The 16,168-nt window shown below is 40.2% G+C and overlaps 1 protein-coding gene across 2 annotated transcripts; it reads right to left on the bottom strand.

Moving 5' to 3' along the window:
• Window positions 1-1,476: 1,476 nt before the first annotated feature.
• On the bottom strand, window positions 1,477-9,546 carry LOC123114296 (probable acyl-activating enzyme 16, chloroplastic). Of its 2 annotated transcripts, none has more exons than XM_044535722.1 (18): window positions 9,253-9,546; window positions 8,681-8,875; window positions 8,298-8,412; window positions 7,749-7,836; window positions 6,923-7,200; window positions 6,302-6,420; window positions 5,877-6,026; window positions 5,489-5,556; window positions 5,087-5,192; window positions 4,751-4,909; window positions 4,569-4,622; window positions 4,420-4,500; window positions 3,774-3,911; window positions 3,138-3,297; window positions 2,763-2,842; window positions 2,330-2,472; window positions 2,007-2,064; window positions 1,477-1,911 (listed from the first exon to the last, which is right to left on the bottom strand). In XM_044535722.1, the coding sequence occupies exons 1-18, from the start codon at window positions 9,448-9,450 to the stop codon at window positions 1,819-1,821; spliced, it is 2,283 nt and encodes a 760-aa protein (XP_044391657.1). In that variant the 5' UTR covers window positions 9,451-9,546; the 3' UTR covers window positions 1,477-1,818. The 2 variants fall into 2 exon arrangements, with proteins under 2 accessions (XP_044391657.1, XP_044391658.1); XM_044535723.1 differs by having other exon boundaries at window positions 6,989-7,200; window positions 9,253-9,545.
• Window positions 9,547-16,168: the final 6,622 nt, after the last annotated feature.

The raw sequence follows: 16,168 nt of genomic DNA on the forward strand, positions 1-16,168 counted from the left end.
CCAGGTACTAATTTAACAAAAATCCATATAATTAAACTTTATGACTATAACACAAAACGATAGTGTGGCTAAACTGAATTGTAGTCAGTGTGGACAATTGCAACGTTTTAGTTTTTTGCATTTTAATTTTTTGTAAATTATAATGATGTGTTATAAATAATATATATACAAAGAAAACAAATTACATTATAGAAGTTCATATAACATCAAAACATGTCCCCGCACTAAATTTAACAACCATATAATTAACTTATGAATTTAAAAAAACTATGATTTAAAACGTGTTCACATTTTAAGAAAATAGTAAATTACTTCTAGAATTTTTTATATTTAAATAAATTCATATATATGTTAATTGTTTCCTGATTTCAATATCATATTCATGTAGTATATAAAAGTGATCATGGTTTAAGGAAATTTTAGGTTGTTTAAAAGAGTTCAGGTGTTCAATAAATTTTATGTGTTTTCTATTTTTTTTACATATTTTGTAACTAAAATTAAATATAAAATATGTATGAAAAATAAATAGGAGCCTAGTGTGCCATCGGATTGCAGATTCTGATGTGTACTATTCAAATCATATAAGCGTATTTTGTAATTCATTAGTATTTTAAATTGTATGAATATGTTTTAAAATAACACATTAATTCTATTTAACATTAATTATACTTTTTAAACAAGGGATGTCTTGTGTTGGGGTGGTATGCCTGGGTATTTAACTTGTTATATTTTGCTTATGGGATTAAAGTTCTTAATTTATATTGTTCAGCCTAAAGTATATAAAGCTTATATATCTTACTGTGTTGTCAAATCTGACTCTGTGTGCTGGATAGCCAACCGCACGTGTAGGTCGTGAGTTTGAATCTGAGGAGTAGCATTTTTCTTTTATGTACAATTTCTCTAGAGCAACTTTTTCGTGAGAGAGAAAAAATTATCAAGTGGCTTTTCGCAAAAAGGCAGACCACATGCCCTGCCCTCTCCTTCTTCTCACTGACAGCGGGCCTCACGCCTAGCTGACACACCTAGTCAACGCAGCAGGCGTATACAACACCGTATTTGCACCGTCAAGCCAAGTTTTTAAACCATTTACATGTATACCACAAGTTCTAGCACTAAAGTGATTATTCGTGCCAAGTTCTAGCATCTGTGGTGTAATTGACTCTTTTTCAAATAATGACATGTAATCTAGGTTAGTATGAAACAAAAAACATGTAATAGGTGGGAAAATCATATAAATAGAAAAGATCCATGTTCATAAATACTCCCTCCGTCCCAAAATAAGTGACTCAGTACAAAGTTGAGTCACTTATTTTGGGACGGAGGGAGTATAATTTAAATGCTGCCATAAAAATCCAAAGTACTACTTTTTGCGTGAAAAAAATCCTAAGTAATTTAGTTTCCGTTAGAAATGGCTGTAAACATGTTTTTTAAAATAATCTTGCATTTTCTCTCAAACAACTAGGTTTGGACGAAATGAAAAGGAATAATTAGGAGATAATATCCGTTTACATGGTTTTCATACCATACCAGCCCATTAAAAATTTGATTTTGCATGGATATGTACAGTGTATCAGTAGTTGGCTACATGTTTCTTTCCATCAACATTAACCCTACCATTTAGTTTTTGCTAACTAATGAAAACTATTGAAGTGCAAAGATTCTGTTAACCTTGACAAGGTAAACATAACCTATTACACCGTCTTAAAAATGAACGGACCAAAACAATTTCGGGCCATCCTAAAATTTGTCTTCCATCAAACAGGCCTCGGGGCGGTTGACTTGTTTGCACGACCTATGGGCCGACACTGGGTCCATATCTCACTTGTACAAGGCTTCAATTTCACTCTGATATTTGGCTGCCACTCTGTCCCTTCTTATCTTCATGGTTGGTGTCATCAAACCATTATCAATCTGAATATGGAAAACCATACCAAGCTAGTAAATAACATAGCTACTCAATGATCAGCCCACAAAAGCATCTCGTGCATTGTTCGAGAAAATCTTACCGTAAATGGTTCTTCAACAACAAGAATAGGGCCAATCTGGAATGAGCAACCCGCCATCCTGGTATTTATTAACAAATTAATTCAACTTATGCGATATTTAACTGACAAGATTCAAATCACATGTTAAAATTAAAATCCTAAATATCAGTGTCTCACTACTGCTGTTTCTATTTTAACTTTCAATGAGTGATTTAATTCTAGTCTGATCATGTAACATCTTCAATCTTCAAATTAGCTAAAATGTCTCAAATATGTAGGCAGAATTCACTTGAAAATTAAGATTATCTGAAACAATAAACTAAAAAAGGGCAGCCAACTCTTACCTAGTTCTCAGCTCATCATATAGCAAGTTCATGACCGTATCTTTGGCTTCATCATTGTTCCCATCAACGCTCGACTTTCTTTTTGCAGCTGCTAGAGCTTCATTATTATTGGGAACAACAATTGCACCAAGGCGCCGTCGGTCCTATGCAAAGAACAAATAACAGAGATCATGACAAAGTTCATCATTGAACTTCACCAGTGGTACTGATCTATTTCATCATCGAAATATCTAAATATAATCGTATTGTGTCAACTCTTTTCATGAACAAAAATACACCACATGGTTTGAAATAATGATAAACATTTTTGCTTATCACTTGAGAGCTTTTATTTGCTCACAGGCCACATCAAGGAGCATCAATTGCCATGATAGTAATCATAATAGGACATCTGATATATCTAACACTTATGAGGTTATGCCCTTTTTCCTACCTGGCCAATAACCATTATCTGATCAATCAAGCTATTCCTGCTGGCTACTTCCTCAAGCTCAGCAGGTTCAACGTTTTCACCTGGAAATTATGACATTCAAGTGCAATTAGATCTGAACATTCAAGTGCAGCCAAATTTAACTAGATTTATGTGATCTCCAAGTACATATAAATTAATTGACTTCCAGAGTCCAACATCACACCCCAGTATACAAAGAAGTGGAATAAATCAATGCACAGAGATGACAGTAAATAAATCATACCGCCTCCATCCCCAAAAAACTGTCGCTGATTTAGTACAACTTATTTTTGGACGGGTGGAGTACATAATACTCAAAGTGACGTTCTACAAAAAATGATTAACTAATTGCAATACCTGTAGCGAGAACTATCGTATCCTTTGCACGCCCTTCAAGAACAAGCATCCCTCCACATTTTCGACTAGGCCCTGTGGCATGGTGAGGTGCAATCCAGCCTATATCTCCAGTGTTGAACCAACCTTCTTGATCCAAAGCATTATTTGCAGCAGATGGATTCTGTGACAACAGAAGTTTAAGAGATAAACGAGAACCTTTTAAGGAAGATGAAGCTCAATGAACAAATACAGAGCATGGTATCTTAATATGGATTGTAAGATTTAGCAAACTATGAGACATTTACTCCACCTCCTTATGAAATGATGGTTCAGAAATATCACAGCTCGTGAGGTTTTTCTATGTCCTATTTTTTCCGATACTAGAGTTGATGTCATGATAATATAGAAGTCACATCTTTGTATCCTATACATTCGTTAGTTGATTATAAGCCCGATCAAAACGTCTGAAACTTTGTGGCCTATTCATGGAATTAACAGGCTTGGGGCGTAAATATATCCGTCACTGAGAAAAAAAGTTTCATGAACATCCTGAGTGCTGAATAAATATGCTTATTTCACCAAGTAATATGTTTACACAAGATCTGTTTCTATAATATTTGACAGTTCATTCGTATTGGTAAAGTGAATAGATAGAACCTTATAATATCCCTTCATTACTGGCAGCCCTTTAATCTTCACAATCCCCTTTGAACCATCTGGGAGCACCTCATCGGTCTCTATGTCCACAATCTTGATTTCTGTATGCTTTATTGGGTGGCCAACTGTGCCAAGAACCTTGTTACATCAACTGATTATGTTAGTTTTGAGTGTAAATAAGCTATAAATAGGGAAGAGTATGAATGGGAGGTAAATCACACACAACTGGTTATAAGTATGCAATCAGTTCAAATCACACACAAAAATGCACAGGAATGCAAGAAGCACAAGATCAGCACGAAACATACAACACCAGAATTATCGTCTTCTTTTGTCCTTAGAAATTAAAAACAGCATGAAGATATGCTCCTTTTAAAAAAATGGCGAAAATTCATGCATTTCATAGGCCATGTCTGCTTCTAGATCCGAGTTTATTTGTATAGTAAGATATCCTTTCTGGGAGCAAAAATGTGTCATCTAATAACATTGTTCCACCTTTTTCGGCTATTTTGTGTGAAAAAATTAGCATCGAATTACCCAAGATTTAACTCACTATATAATCTTCCTATTAAATACAAAACCAACTATTTTTCAACACGCCAAAATATCAGTCAATAAATGCATATACTCCTGTGGAACCTCTTACATTACAGAATGGACGCCTAGCAGCTACAGCAGGGGAAGTCTCTGTTAGACCATAGCCATTTTGCACTTTGATACCAATGGCCTGAAAGAGAACAATATTGATGAATGGATCATTTAACATAAGGAGTTTATTTACTGATAATCATGTACCTCAAAAAACTTGTCCACATGCATCGGGAGACTTCCACCACCACTTATAGCAGCCTGCAAATTGTCACAGAAACCATAGAATTATTAAGTACAGTCAAGACTAAAGTTTAGGAAGCTCATTTCACACTCAAAACTGCAATCGAGATAGCATAGAACTAGGCACGCGGGCAAGCTAAGTGTACCTTCGAAATTCCGACTGTAGAATGGATTTTCTTGTAGAATAACATCTTTGCCAGATTATGCAAGGGCCACAAAAGAGCAGCGACAATTCTTGCCCATAGACAATTGAACATGTAGGAAATGGACGATGGCTTGACAGGATTGTTTGATAAGACTGTTCCCTTTTCAGACAGAAAAGGAAATTTAACTCAGGGGAAAGAAAGAGGCTACAAGCAGAATCCAACGGGACATGAATTTATACAGAACATCCAGTCATCAAAGAATGAGAGGAAGAGAAGATAACGACTTTACTTACAGCTACGCGAATTAGGTAACTCATGCTAACTCAGGGTTCATACCTCGAATATCTTCTTTGCCTCCATATATAGCAAACTTATCTTGATAAGTGCAAGGGCAACAGTTTTTCGAGCACGAGAACTGGAAGATATCTGCCTCTGAATCGAACTGTACAAAGTGAAGAAACATTATAAAATGGATCTAAGATTTTACGAACTGTTGCTAATCACTAGTGATCGACAAGAAATATCGATTTCATGGATTAAGAAAACTGGTAGCCCAAACAAGCAAAAAAAAAAAGATATAATCAAACATAGATGTTGATAGCAAACGAAAGGTGAATATGACATGGAGCTGCATTCAGTACATTAGAGAACTGAAGTAATTCTAGTACTATCCAATACCATTCCTGTAAGAAACGTCATAGTTTAGATAAGCAGTTTAACTATATAATTAGAGCTAACCTGTACAGAGTTTCATAGACCAGTGGTACAGAGAAAACGTAATGAGGTTGGTACTTCTGCAAATCTGCCTATAAAAGAAAATAAAAAATGTTAATATTACATAAGCAGTTTCAGCATCTTGCGTAACAGGCAGGCAATAAAAATAGAACAAGAAGAAAACTGCAAGGTACACAAAATGTTGAGCGCCTTGTGATACTGGGTTTGCAAGACTGGCACGTGTTAATACAACATCCTTTTCAAGTTTACAGGTTTCAGTAAGCCGCTAAATCATATGAAAGCATAAACCCATGCATAGGGCACATGCATCTCAACTTAATCACATCACTAAGCCTTTTGCCAAAACAAACTAGAATGAAGTATTTTGTGATGAAAAGTACCAAAATCATACCTTCAGGTATTTCACACTACTGTAAATTTGTTGAGCTCCATGAGTGAAGATGAAATACTCGGCAGAACGCTCATATGCATGCCAGGGTGGAAGCATACTTAGGAACCTATCACCAGGTACTGCTGGAACAATCTCCCACATGTTATTTATCTGCAGAACATAAACAGCATAGATCTTTATGTGGATACAGAAGGAACACATTGAAAAAACTAAGCACTTCAGTTTAAAAAATCAAGGCACTTCAGACTTGAGATACTTCAGGGAAATCCAGAAAAACATGATACTGATCAGCAAAAGTACCCATGTTCATATAATAGGATTACATCAAAGATACGGAGACAAAACAGAGGTTATTGCAGAAGGCATAGTATTACTTAAAAGTTAAAACTCATTGTCCCATATTTCAATGTTGCTGCATGTTTAACCTGATGCAAGAGATTTCGGTGGGTAAGCATCACGCCTTTTGGTGTGCCGCTTGTTCCACTGGTATATATTAGAGTCGCAACATCTTCTGGAGTAATGGCTTCGAAGACACCTTGCCGGCCTAAAGGAAGAAAACGTTACAATAAACTAGGACAGAGTTGGAAGAAAAGGAACCATATTATTGGATGAAAGTTGACTGCTTGAAAGTACAGACCATGAGATGACAATGTTGGAAATAAAACAAGAACTTCTATAGAAATAATTAAAAAAAAATGTAAGTTTCCTATTGGCGTCATATTCTCTGGAGAAACAAAAAGTAAGTTGTGTGATCCTCTTTAACACAGCAGATGCCAAAGCTATTAAGCTTAGGTAGAAACCATTTGTTGTTGGCTCCAAAGAACTTAAGCGGCAAGCTTTCGACATAACTTTGAGCCAAGCATTAAATGGCAAGCTTGCAAAACCAACGGTAATAGGTACATCTATCAACTGTTTACTGGTACTGGGAGAATGCCTATATTATTGGATGCTAAGACACCTTACATGATGCAAATGATTAGCAACTTATCTGACATTCGACGTCAGAAATGCAGAAGTGAAGTACCAACAAATTGGAAGAAACATACTCCATACATCCCCAGCTGAACATTTCTTGTGATTTATATCACATTGTGATATCATGCAAATGATACCTTGCTCGCTTGAGTAGCACAATGCATTGCGGTTTTCTCGTCCAAGTACAGTGATATCATTGTAGTCATAAACTGGTATGTCCATCACAGCTTTACTATTTAGGGATGATTTATCACCCCAAAGTAGCACAATAAATCTTGCATTAATCCTTGAAATGAAAGATTCTGCAAGCCGGTTAAAGAATTGAGGACTGTCCACAACAAGTGCAATACTGTGATGGGGGAAAAACAATAAAGTCATATCATAACATGAAAGTAAAAAAAGATATCTCTGTAAAAAATTATACCGCATAAGCATAAGAGATATTCATCTAACTAACAATCCATGATCTCTAGAGTCAATGTGATATATACGCCAGGCTATGTTTGAGGCAAAACATTCAAGATGCAAAATAATAACCAAGCAAGCATACTTTGAGAGATTAAGTTCATGGCCAGCCGTGCGTATGATAGTAATAATAATAGCATGTCCCCTTAACATCAATATCTTGCTCAATTCTAATCTCAACATTTTATCAGACAAAGCAGTGGAAGAATTTAAATAGGCATATCAAAATAGTCAGTTGGCTTTTAATAGTCAGGTCCTGAATCCTGACAGGCACTTGGCTTAACAGTTCAAGGGTAGAAAGAGAAAAGTGAATGAAATTTCTTTTATGTTGTGCATGGCTTAGATTTTTATAGTTCCTAGATTGCGTAATCAACCATTAAAGGCACGATAGAATAATTTCAAATTCACATTTCAAAAGGAGTTGATACTCACCTTTCTGAATGATTGTATATTTGGAACAGTTCATCATCGGAAGATTTTGTTCCTCTAACAACATTGATAGCACCAGTAGCCATGATTCCTGGATTGCATGTGCCAGTGGCATGATTAAAATATTAATATGGTCATGCATTTGAAGACAGTTACATGTATTCTCCTAGAGAGCTGACACAACAAATGGTAAGACATCACTCGACAAGCTGACATTTGTTCAGTTAAGAAAAAAAGCTGACATCTGTTCAGTTAAGACAAAAAGCTGACCTTTGTAATTCAGTATCTTTAAGTTTTAACAGTCAAACCCATAACAAAGCCATTACTATTTTGTAATTGCCATCATGTTCTCTTTGCTAGGAATGTGACAGTGGCACTCGGGCATTAACTGAAGGCTTAAATATGGCAACTCTAGCATTCTGAGTATTTGAACTCTTCACTTCTTCAGCAGCTAATATCGACAGACAAGCACAAGAGATCACAGAACAATGCATGCGCATCACAGGAGTACATGTTAAACATGTTGAAACAAAAAAGAAAAAGGCAAATTACCTTGATCTGCAACTAGCCAACGACACGAGTTGTCAGCAAAAAGGGCTAGCTTTTCATCTGGAGCAACACCCACGGCCCTCAGACCATGAGAGAAATCCAGTATTTGTTGTTCAAGCTGGATAAAGAAGGTACGCCACGTCAGATAAATATAAGTAGTATAAAAAACCAAGAATGTAAATGATTGCCATCTGGACAACGGATTGCAAGGTTCCAATTTGTTTTCTGAAACAGTATTGAAGTGCATATGTATGTTACTACTCAGTAACAAGAGAAACAGGACGTATGGCCTAACGATGCCTGCTTTGTGTTCCTCCTATTTCTAGAGAAAGAAAATGTGTTGGATAATCAGGCAGCAATAGAATTTGTGGTGGTTCAACAGGTACCTGCTTATAAGTCAACTCGGACGGAGGATCGTGGTAAGGGTCCACCAGAGCTACACTGTCAGGGTATTTTTCTGCTGCTGTCCTCCAAATATCCGGAACCGCCGTCCACTCATCCGCAGCCGGTTCATTTCCACCAGGCAGCAACAGAGCACTCTCAAGCAACGGCGAGCACTTGCTGCGAGCTGGGCTGTGCGTCTGCAATGTGGATTCATGAAAGTTTCAGTCAACAAAACAAAACAAAAAAACTAGACAGCATCCTGACGCAAACCATGCCTACTCTGTAAAACTGTTATCTGCCTGTGTCACAATCACAACACTGAAAGGCCCATCATGCCGAATCACAAGCCACAACTTCGATTAATTATACTCCGTATCATACAGTACTCCTCTGTTGGCAAAGGTGAATCTCTTGCTAACATTGCAGGCACAGCTGGTTATACTACTCTGACTGTACTGCAGCCACAACTCTGAAGTCTGAACTTTGGTAACACTGCCATCTCTCTCTGAAAGTGGACACGCGACAGGCAGGGGCTATTCTGTAAAACTGGGAGGCGGGGCGACGAACTACTCACCGTGGCGCCGGGGCGCGGGGGAGGGGCGGCGCCGGCGCACCGGGGCACGCACACGCGACCGCGCCGCGCCGCGAGGAGGCGGCGCCGGAGCGGCGGGGCGGGTGGACGGGGTGCCCACGTCTGGCCGGCGGAGGCGGAGGCGGAGGGGGCGAGGAGCATCGCGCGGGGTCTGGCACTCGCTGGACGAGTGTGGGCCATGGGAGGGACGGGGGAGCTTGCGAGACGCGCACGGCTGCATGATCCATCGAGAGGGGTCTGAAGAAGGAAATGGTGTGGCGGAGGAGGTTGCCGAGGTAAAACGGCTCCGTGCCGTCCTTGTCGCCTGCAACGCAACACCAGAGAAAGCACCTCACTCACTCGAAGATTCCTGTTTTTTTGCATCAAAAAAGGAAGGACGCACAAGGAATGCATCAAACGTCGAGCTCAACCTCCGGCGTCGTCGGCGGCGTACGCGGGCTGGGAGGAGTCGGTGCCGCTTCCGGACTGGTCGGCGCGGCTTCTGTGCTGCTGGGCGTCGCGGAGGCATCGTCAGTGGGGCTGGGCATCGCGGAGGCACCGTCAGTCGGGCTGGGCGGCGCGGCGGCGTTGGCGTCGCCAGTATCTGGTTCAGGATGAGACCTCGCTCCGCCAAGAACCACGCCTTGAGCTTCTAGTCGCCGCTCTGGTGCATGTCGGCGCCGCCCATCAAGAAAGCCAGGTCGTTGCTCCTCTTCTTCGCGGCGACGTTGGACCGGAGCAAGTCGAGTTTGACGGCGTTGTTCGTCATCAAAGCAGCCCACCTCGCCTCAGTTTTCTCTTCTCGCTGGGCGGCCCTGGTCTTGGCATCGGCGAGGCAGTGCTCGATGGACTCTTGCACGCGTGCTGTAGCCACTCGGCGTGTTTCGCCTTCTTGGCCCCTTTGTTGCCGTCCGGGAGCCCGTCGGCCGCGCCCGGGGTCATCCGGCTTGTACGTCTCCTTGGCCTTGGTGAGGGTGCGCCGGACAACTGCCCACTTCTCGCACTTGTCGATTCGCATGAAGACGTGGAGGTATTTGAACTCTAGGTCGCTGTTGTCATCGCGGAACATGGCGAACATGCGTAGCAGCTGCGCCGAGGAAAGAACATCAGTCGGCGCTAGCGCGCGCACGGGCGCACACACGGCGAAAGCAATAGTGAGAACGGCGTGCTATACCTGATCCTCGATCCTGGTGCCACTCTCCGGGCGAGCTGCGACCTCCTCGACGATCCCATGCCATTTGTTGCACGCCGTTTGGATAAGCCCCTAATGGTTCGCCATCGCCTTCGACCCACGCTTCATGTGGACGCCTTTGAAGTAGGGGTCGGCGAGCTTGCGCTCGTCGAACTCGGCCTTGATGCGGGCCCAATACGTCTCGATGTTCTGGTTTGTGCCCGTGACCGGGTCGAGGCAGACGACCTTCTGATACGTCTCCAACGTATCTATAATTTTTGATTGTTCCATGCTATTATATTACCCGTTTTAGATGTTTATGGGCTTTACTTTACACTTTTATATCATTTTTGGGACTAACCTACTAACCGGAGGCCCAACTCGTATTGCGTTTTTTTGCCTATTTCAGTGTTTCGAAGAAAAGGAATACCAAAAGGAGTCCAAACGGAATGAAACCTTCGGGGGCGATCTTTTTGGAACAAACGTGATCCAGATGACTTAGAGTGCAAGTCAAGAAGCAATTGAGGAGGCCACGAGGGTGGAGGGCGCCACCCCTACTGGGTGCGCCCCCCTATCTCGTGGGCCCCTCAAGCGTCCACCGACCTACTTCTTCCTCCTATATATACCCACGTACCCCGAGAACATCAGGAGCGACCACGAAAAACTATTTCCACCACCGTAACCTTCTGTATCCGCGAGATCCCATCTTGGAGCCTTTGCCGGCGCTCCGCCGGAGGGGGAATCAACCACGGAAGGCTTCTACATCAACACCATAGCCTCTCCGATGAGTTGTGAGTAGTTTACCACAGACCTTCGGGTCCATAGTTATTAGCTAGATGACTTCTTCTCTCTTTTTGAATCTCAATACCATGTTCTCCTTGATCTTCTTGGAGATCTATTCGATGTAACTCTTTTTGCGGTGTGTTTGTTGAGATCCGATGAACTGTGGGTTTATGATCAAGTTTATCTATGAGAAATATTTGAATCTCCTCTAAATTCTTTTATGTGTGATTAAGTTATCTTTGCAAGTCTCTTCGAATTATCAGTTTGGTTTGGCCTACTAGATTGATCTTTCTTGCAATGGGAGAAGTGCTTAGCTTTGGGTTCAATCTTGCGGTGTCCTTTCCCAGTGACAGCACGGGCAGCAAGGCACGTATTGTAGTGTTGTCATCGAGGATAAAAAGATGGGGTTTATATCATATTGCATGAGTTTATCCCTCTACATCATGTCATCTTTCTCAATGTGTTACTCTGTTCTTTATGAACTTAATACTCTAGATGCATGCTGGATAGCGGTCGATGTGTGGAGTAATAGTAGTAGATGCAGGCAGGAGTCGATCTACTTGTCACGGACGTGATGCCTATATACATGATCATGCCTAGATAATCTCATAATTATTTGCTTTTCTATCAATTGCTCGATAATAATTTGTTCACCCACCGTAATACTTATGCTATCTTGAGAGAAGCCACTAGTGAAACCTATGGCCCCCGGTCTATCTTTTATCATATAAGCTTTCAATCTACTTTTATTTGCATCTTTACTTTTCCAATCTATATTATAAAATACCAAAAATATATTTATCTTATCATACTATCTCTATCAGATCCCACTTTCCCAAGTGGCCTTGAAGGGATTGTCAACCCCTTTATTGCGTTGGTTGCGAGTTCTTTGTTTGTTTGTGTAGGTGCGTGGGACTTTTGAGGAGCCTCCTACTGGATTGATACCTTGGTTCTCAAAAACTGAGGGAAATACTTACGCTATTATTGCTGCATCACCCTTTCCTCTTCAAGGAAAACCAACGCAAGCTTAAGACATAGCAAGAAGGATTTCTGGCGCCGTTGCCGGGGAGGCTTCCACCAAGTCAAGTAAAGATTCGACCTCCCGCCAACGTGCGATTTCTGGCGCCGTTGCCGGGGAGGTCTTCGCTCAAGTCAAGACATACCAAGTACCCATCACAAACTCATCTCCCTCGCACTTACAGTATTTGCCATTTGCCTCTCGTTTTCCTCTCCCCCACTTCACCCTTGCCGTTTTATTCGCCCTTTTTCTGTTCGTCTTTTCGTTTACCTTAATGTCTTACTTGGCTCGTTTGCTCGTTTGGTTGTAATAATTGTGTATTTATTACTAAACAAAGAAGCTAAGATCTATGGATCCTCATCCGCTTGCTAATCTTTTTAAGAGATCCAATTATGATAAACCAATTGCTACTGAGTTTTGTGCACTACATTATGTTTATGAAGTTTTGCTTGGAATTCGTGAATCTGAAAATTGTGATGAAGAACTTTATGAAGTGATTCGTGATAGATCTTTGAATAAAAAGCATGATTGCAATGATTTTACTATAAATTCTCTTGATGTCAATTGCACTAATAATATGCGAAACCCTAAGCTTGGGGATGCTAGTTTTGCTATGTCTACTACTTGTTGCAATGATCATGATTGGAGTGATTCTTCTTATGATCTTGAAAATTTATTTAAGCCCCATGATGAATATGAGATTGATAACAGTGTTTGCAATAATATTGAAAGTGTGTTTGGAAGAGTGTCAACTTTAGATCCCACATATTTGGAGAATGTTCAATCTTATGATATTTTTGATAAAAGTGGGTTTGGAGAGGTCATGACTTTAGTCAATGTTAATCCCACTATTTTGGAAGAGTGTCAACTTCGCATGCATGTGGATCGTGTTGGAAATATTTTATGTGATAGTTATTTTGTTGAATTTGCTTATGATCCTACATGAATTATTACGAGAGATGAAAATATGGTCGTAGAAATTTTCATGTTACTAAATTACCTCTCTTCATGTTGAGATTGCTATCATCTCTTTGTTCTTCCTTGCATATGCTAGTTTTTGCTTGTCTTGATAATTTGTTTGATTACAAGATGCCTATGCATAGGAAGTATGTTAGACTTAAGTGTGTTTGTCACATGTTTTATGATGCTCTCTTTGTGCTTCAGTTCTTGTGAGCATCATTGAAATCTCAATGCCTAGCTAAAACGGCTTTAAAGAAAAGCGCTTGTTGGGAGACAACCCAATATTTTTCCTTGTTGTTATTTAATAAATTTTGCATATACCTTCTGTTTAGATGTGTTTTTATGTTTTAATTAGTGTTTGTGCCAAGTAGAACCTATATGATAACCTATGGTGATAGTTAATTTGATTTTGCTGAAAAACAGAAACTTTGCGCGCACGAAAAGAATTTTAGTAATTCATAGAAACGTGCCTTTGTGTTGATCATTTTGCTGTAGACCAATAGACAAATTGCCCAGGACTTCCTATTTTTGTAGGATTTTTAGAGTTCCAGAAGTATTCGAGAGTTACAGATTGCTATAGATTGTTCTGTTTTTGACAGATTCTGCCTTTCGTATGTTGTTTGCTTATTTTGATGCATCTATGGCTAGTATTAAGTGGTATGAACCATAGAGAACTTGAAATACAGTAGGTTTAACACCAATATAAATAAATAATGAGTTGATTACAGTACCTTATGTGGTGGTTTTTCTTTCTTTCACTAATGGAGCTTATGAGATTTCCTGTTGAGTTTTGTGTTGTGAAGTTTCCAAGTTTTGGGTAAAGATTTGATGGACTATGGAATAAGGAGTGGCAAGAGCCTAAGCTTGGGGATGCCCATGGCACCCCAAGATATTCAAGAATAGCCAAAAGCCTAAGCTTGGGGATGCCCCCGGAAGGCATCCCCTCTTTCGTCTTCGTTTATCGGTAACTTTACTTGGAGCTATATTTTTATTCGCCACATGATATGTGTTTTGCTTGGAGCGTCTTGTATGATATTAGTCTTTGCTTTTTAGTTTTCCACAATCATCCTTGCTGTACACACCTTTTGGGAGAAGCCCACTTGATTTGAATTTATTAGAATACGCTATGTGCTTCACTTATATCTTTTGAGCTAGATAGTATTTGCTCTAGTGCTTCACTTAAATGTTTTAGAGCATGGCGGTGGATTAATTTTGAAGAAATTGTTGATCTCTCATGCTTCACTTATATTATTTTGAGAGTCTTTTAGAACATCATGGTATTTTCTATGGTTATAAATTTGGTCCTAGAATGATGAGCATCCAAGTTGGGTATAATAAAAACTATCATAGAAAGTGCATAAAACACTAGGATCAATTTGATGCTTGATAATTGTTTTCAGATATAAAGGTGGTAATGTTAGAGTCATGCTAGTGGGTAATTATGAAATTGAGAAATACTTGTGTTGAAGTTGGCAAGTCCCGTAGCATGCACGTATGGTAAAAGTTGTGTGACAAATTTGTTGCATCAGGTGCTCTTTTGATTGTCTTCCTTATGAGTGGCAGTCGGGCATGATGTCTACTACACAGCCTTCTTCTTGTAGACATTGTTGGGCCTCCAAGTGCAGAGGTTTGTAGGACGGTAGCAAATTTCCCTCAAGTGGATGACCTAAGGTTTATCAATCCGTGGGAGGCGTAGGATGACGATGGTCTCTCTCAAACAACCCTGCAACCAAATAACAAAGAGTCTCTTGTGTCCCCAACACACCCAATACAATGGTAAATTGTATAGGTGCACTAGTTCGGCGAAGAGATGGTGATACAAGTGCAATATGGATGGTAGATATAGGTTTTTGTAAGCTGAAAATATAAAACCAACAAGGTAACTAATGATAAAAGTGAGCATAAACGGTATTGCAATGATAGGAAACAAGGCATAGGGTTTATACTTTCACTAGTGCAAGTTCTCTCAACAATAATAACATAGATAGATCATATAACAATCCCTCAACATGCAACAAAGAGTCACTCCAAAGCCACTAATAGCAGAGAACAAACGAAGAGATTATGGTAGGGTACGAAACCACCTCAAAGTTATCCTTTCTGCTCGATCTATTCAAGAGTCCGTAGTAAAATAACACGAAGCTATTCTTTCCATTCGATCTATCATAGAGTTCATACTAGAATAACACCTTAAGACACAAATCAACCAAAACCCTAATGTCACCTAGATACTCCATTGTCACCTCAAGTATCCGTGGGCATGATTATACGATATGCATCACACAATCTCAGATTCATCTATTCAACCAACAAAAAGTACTTCAAAGAGTGCCCCAAAGTTTTTACCAGAGAGTCAAGACGAAAACGTGTGCCAACCCCTATGCATAGGTTCATGGGTGGAACCCGCAAGTTGATCACCAAAACATACATCAAGTGGATCACGTGATATCCCATTGTCACCACAGATAAGCACGGAAAGACATACATCAAGTGTTCTCAAATCCTTAAAGACTCAATAAGATAACTTCAAGAGGAAAACTCAATCCATTACAAGAGAGTAGAGAGGGAGAAACATCATAAGATCCAACTATAATAGCAAAGCTCGCGATACATCAAGATCGTGCCATAGAGAGAACACGAGAGAGAGAGAGATCAAACACATAGCTACTGGTACATACCCTCAGCCCCGAGGGTGAATGAGGGAGTCCCGGACTAGGGGGTGTCCGGATAGCCGGACTATCGTCACGGCCGGACTCCAAGACTATGAAGATACAAGATTGAATACTCCGTCCCGTGTCCGGATGGGACTTTCCTTGGCGTGGAAGGCAAGCTTGGCGATACGGATATGTAGATCTCCTACCATTGTAACCGACTCTATGTAACCCTAACCTATCCGGTGTCTATATAAACCGGAGGGTTTTAGTCCGTAGGACAGAACAACAATCATACCATAGGCTAGCTTCTAGGGTTTAGCCTCCTTGATCTCA

The sequence above is a fragment of the Triticum aestivum genome, chromosome 5B (genome assembly GCF_018294505.1).
Source record: "Triticum aestivum cultivar Chinese Spring chromosome 5B, IWGSC CS RefSeq v2.1, whole genome shotgun sequence".
Lineage (NCBI taxonomy): Eukaryota > Viridiplantae > Streptophyta > Magnoliopsida > Poales > Poaceae > Triticum > Triticum aestivum.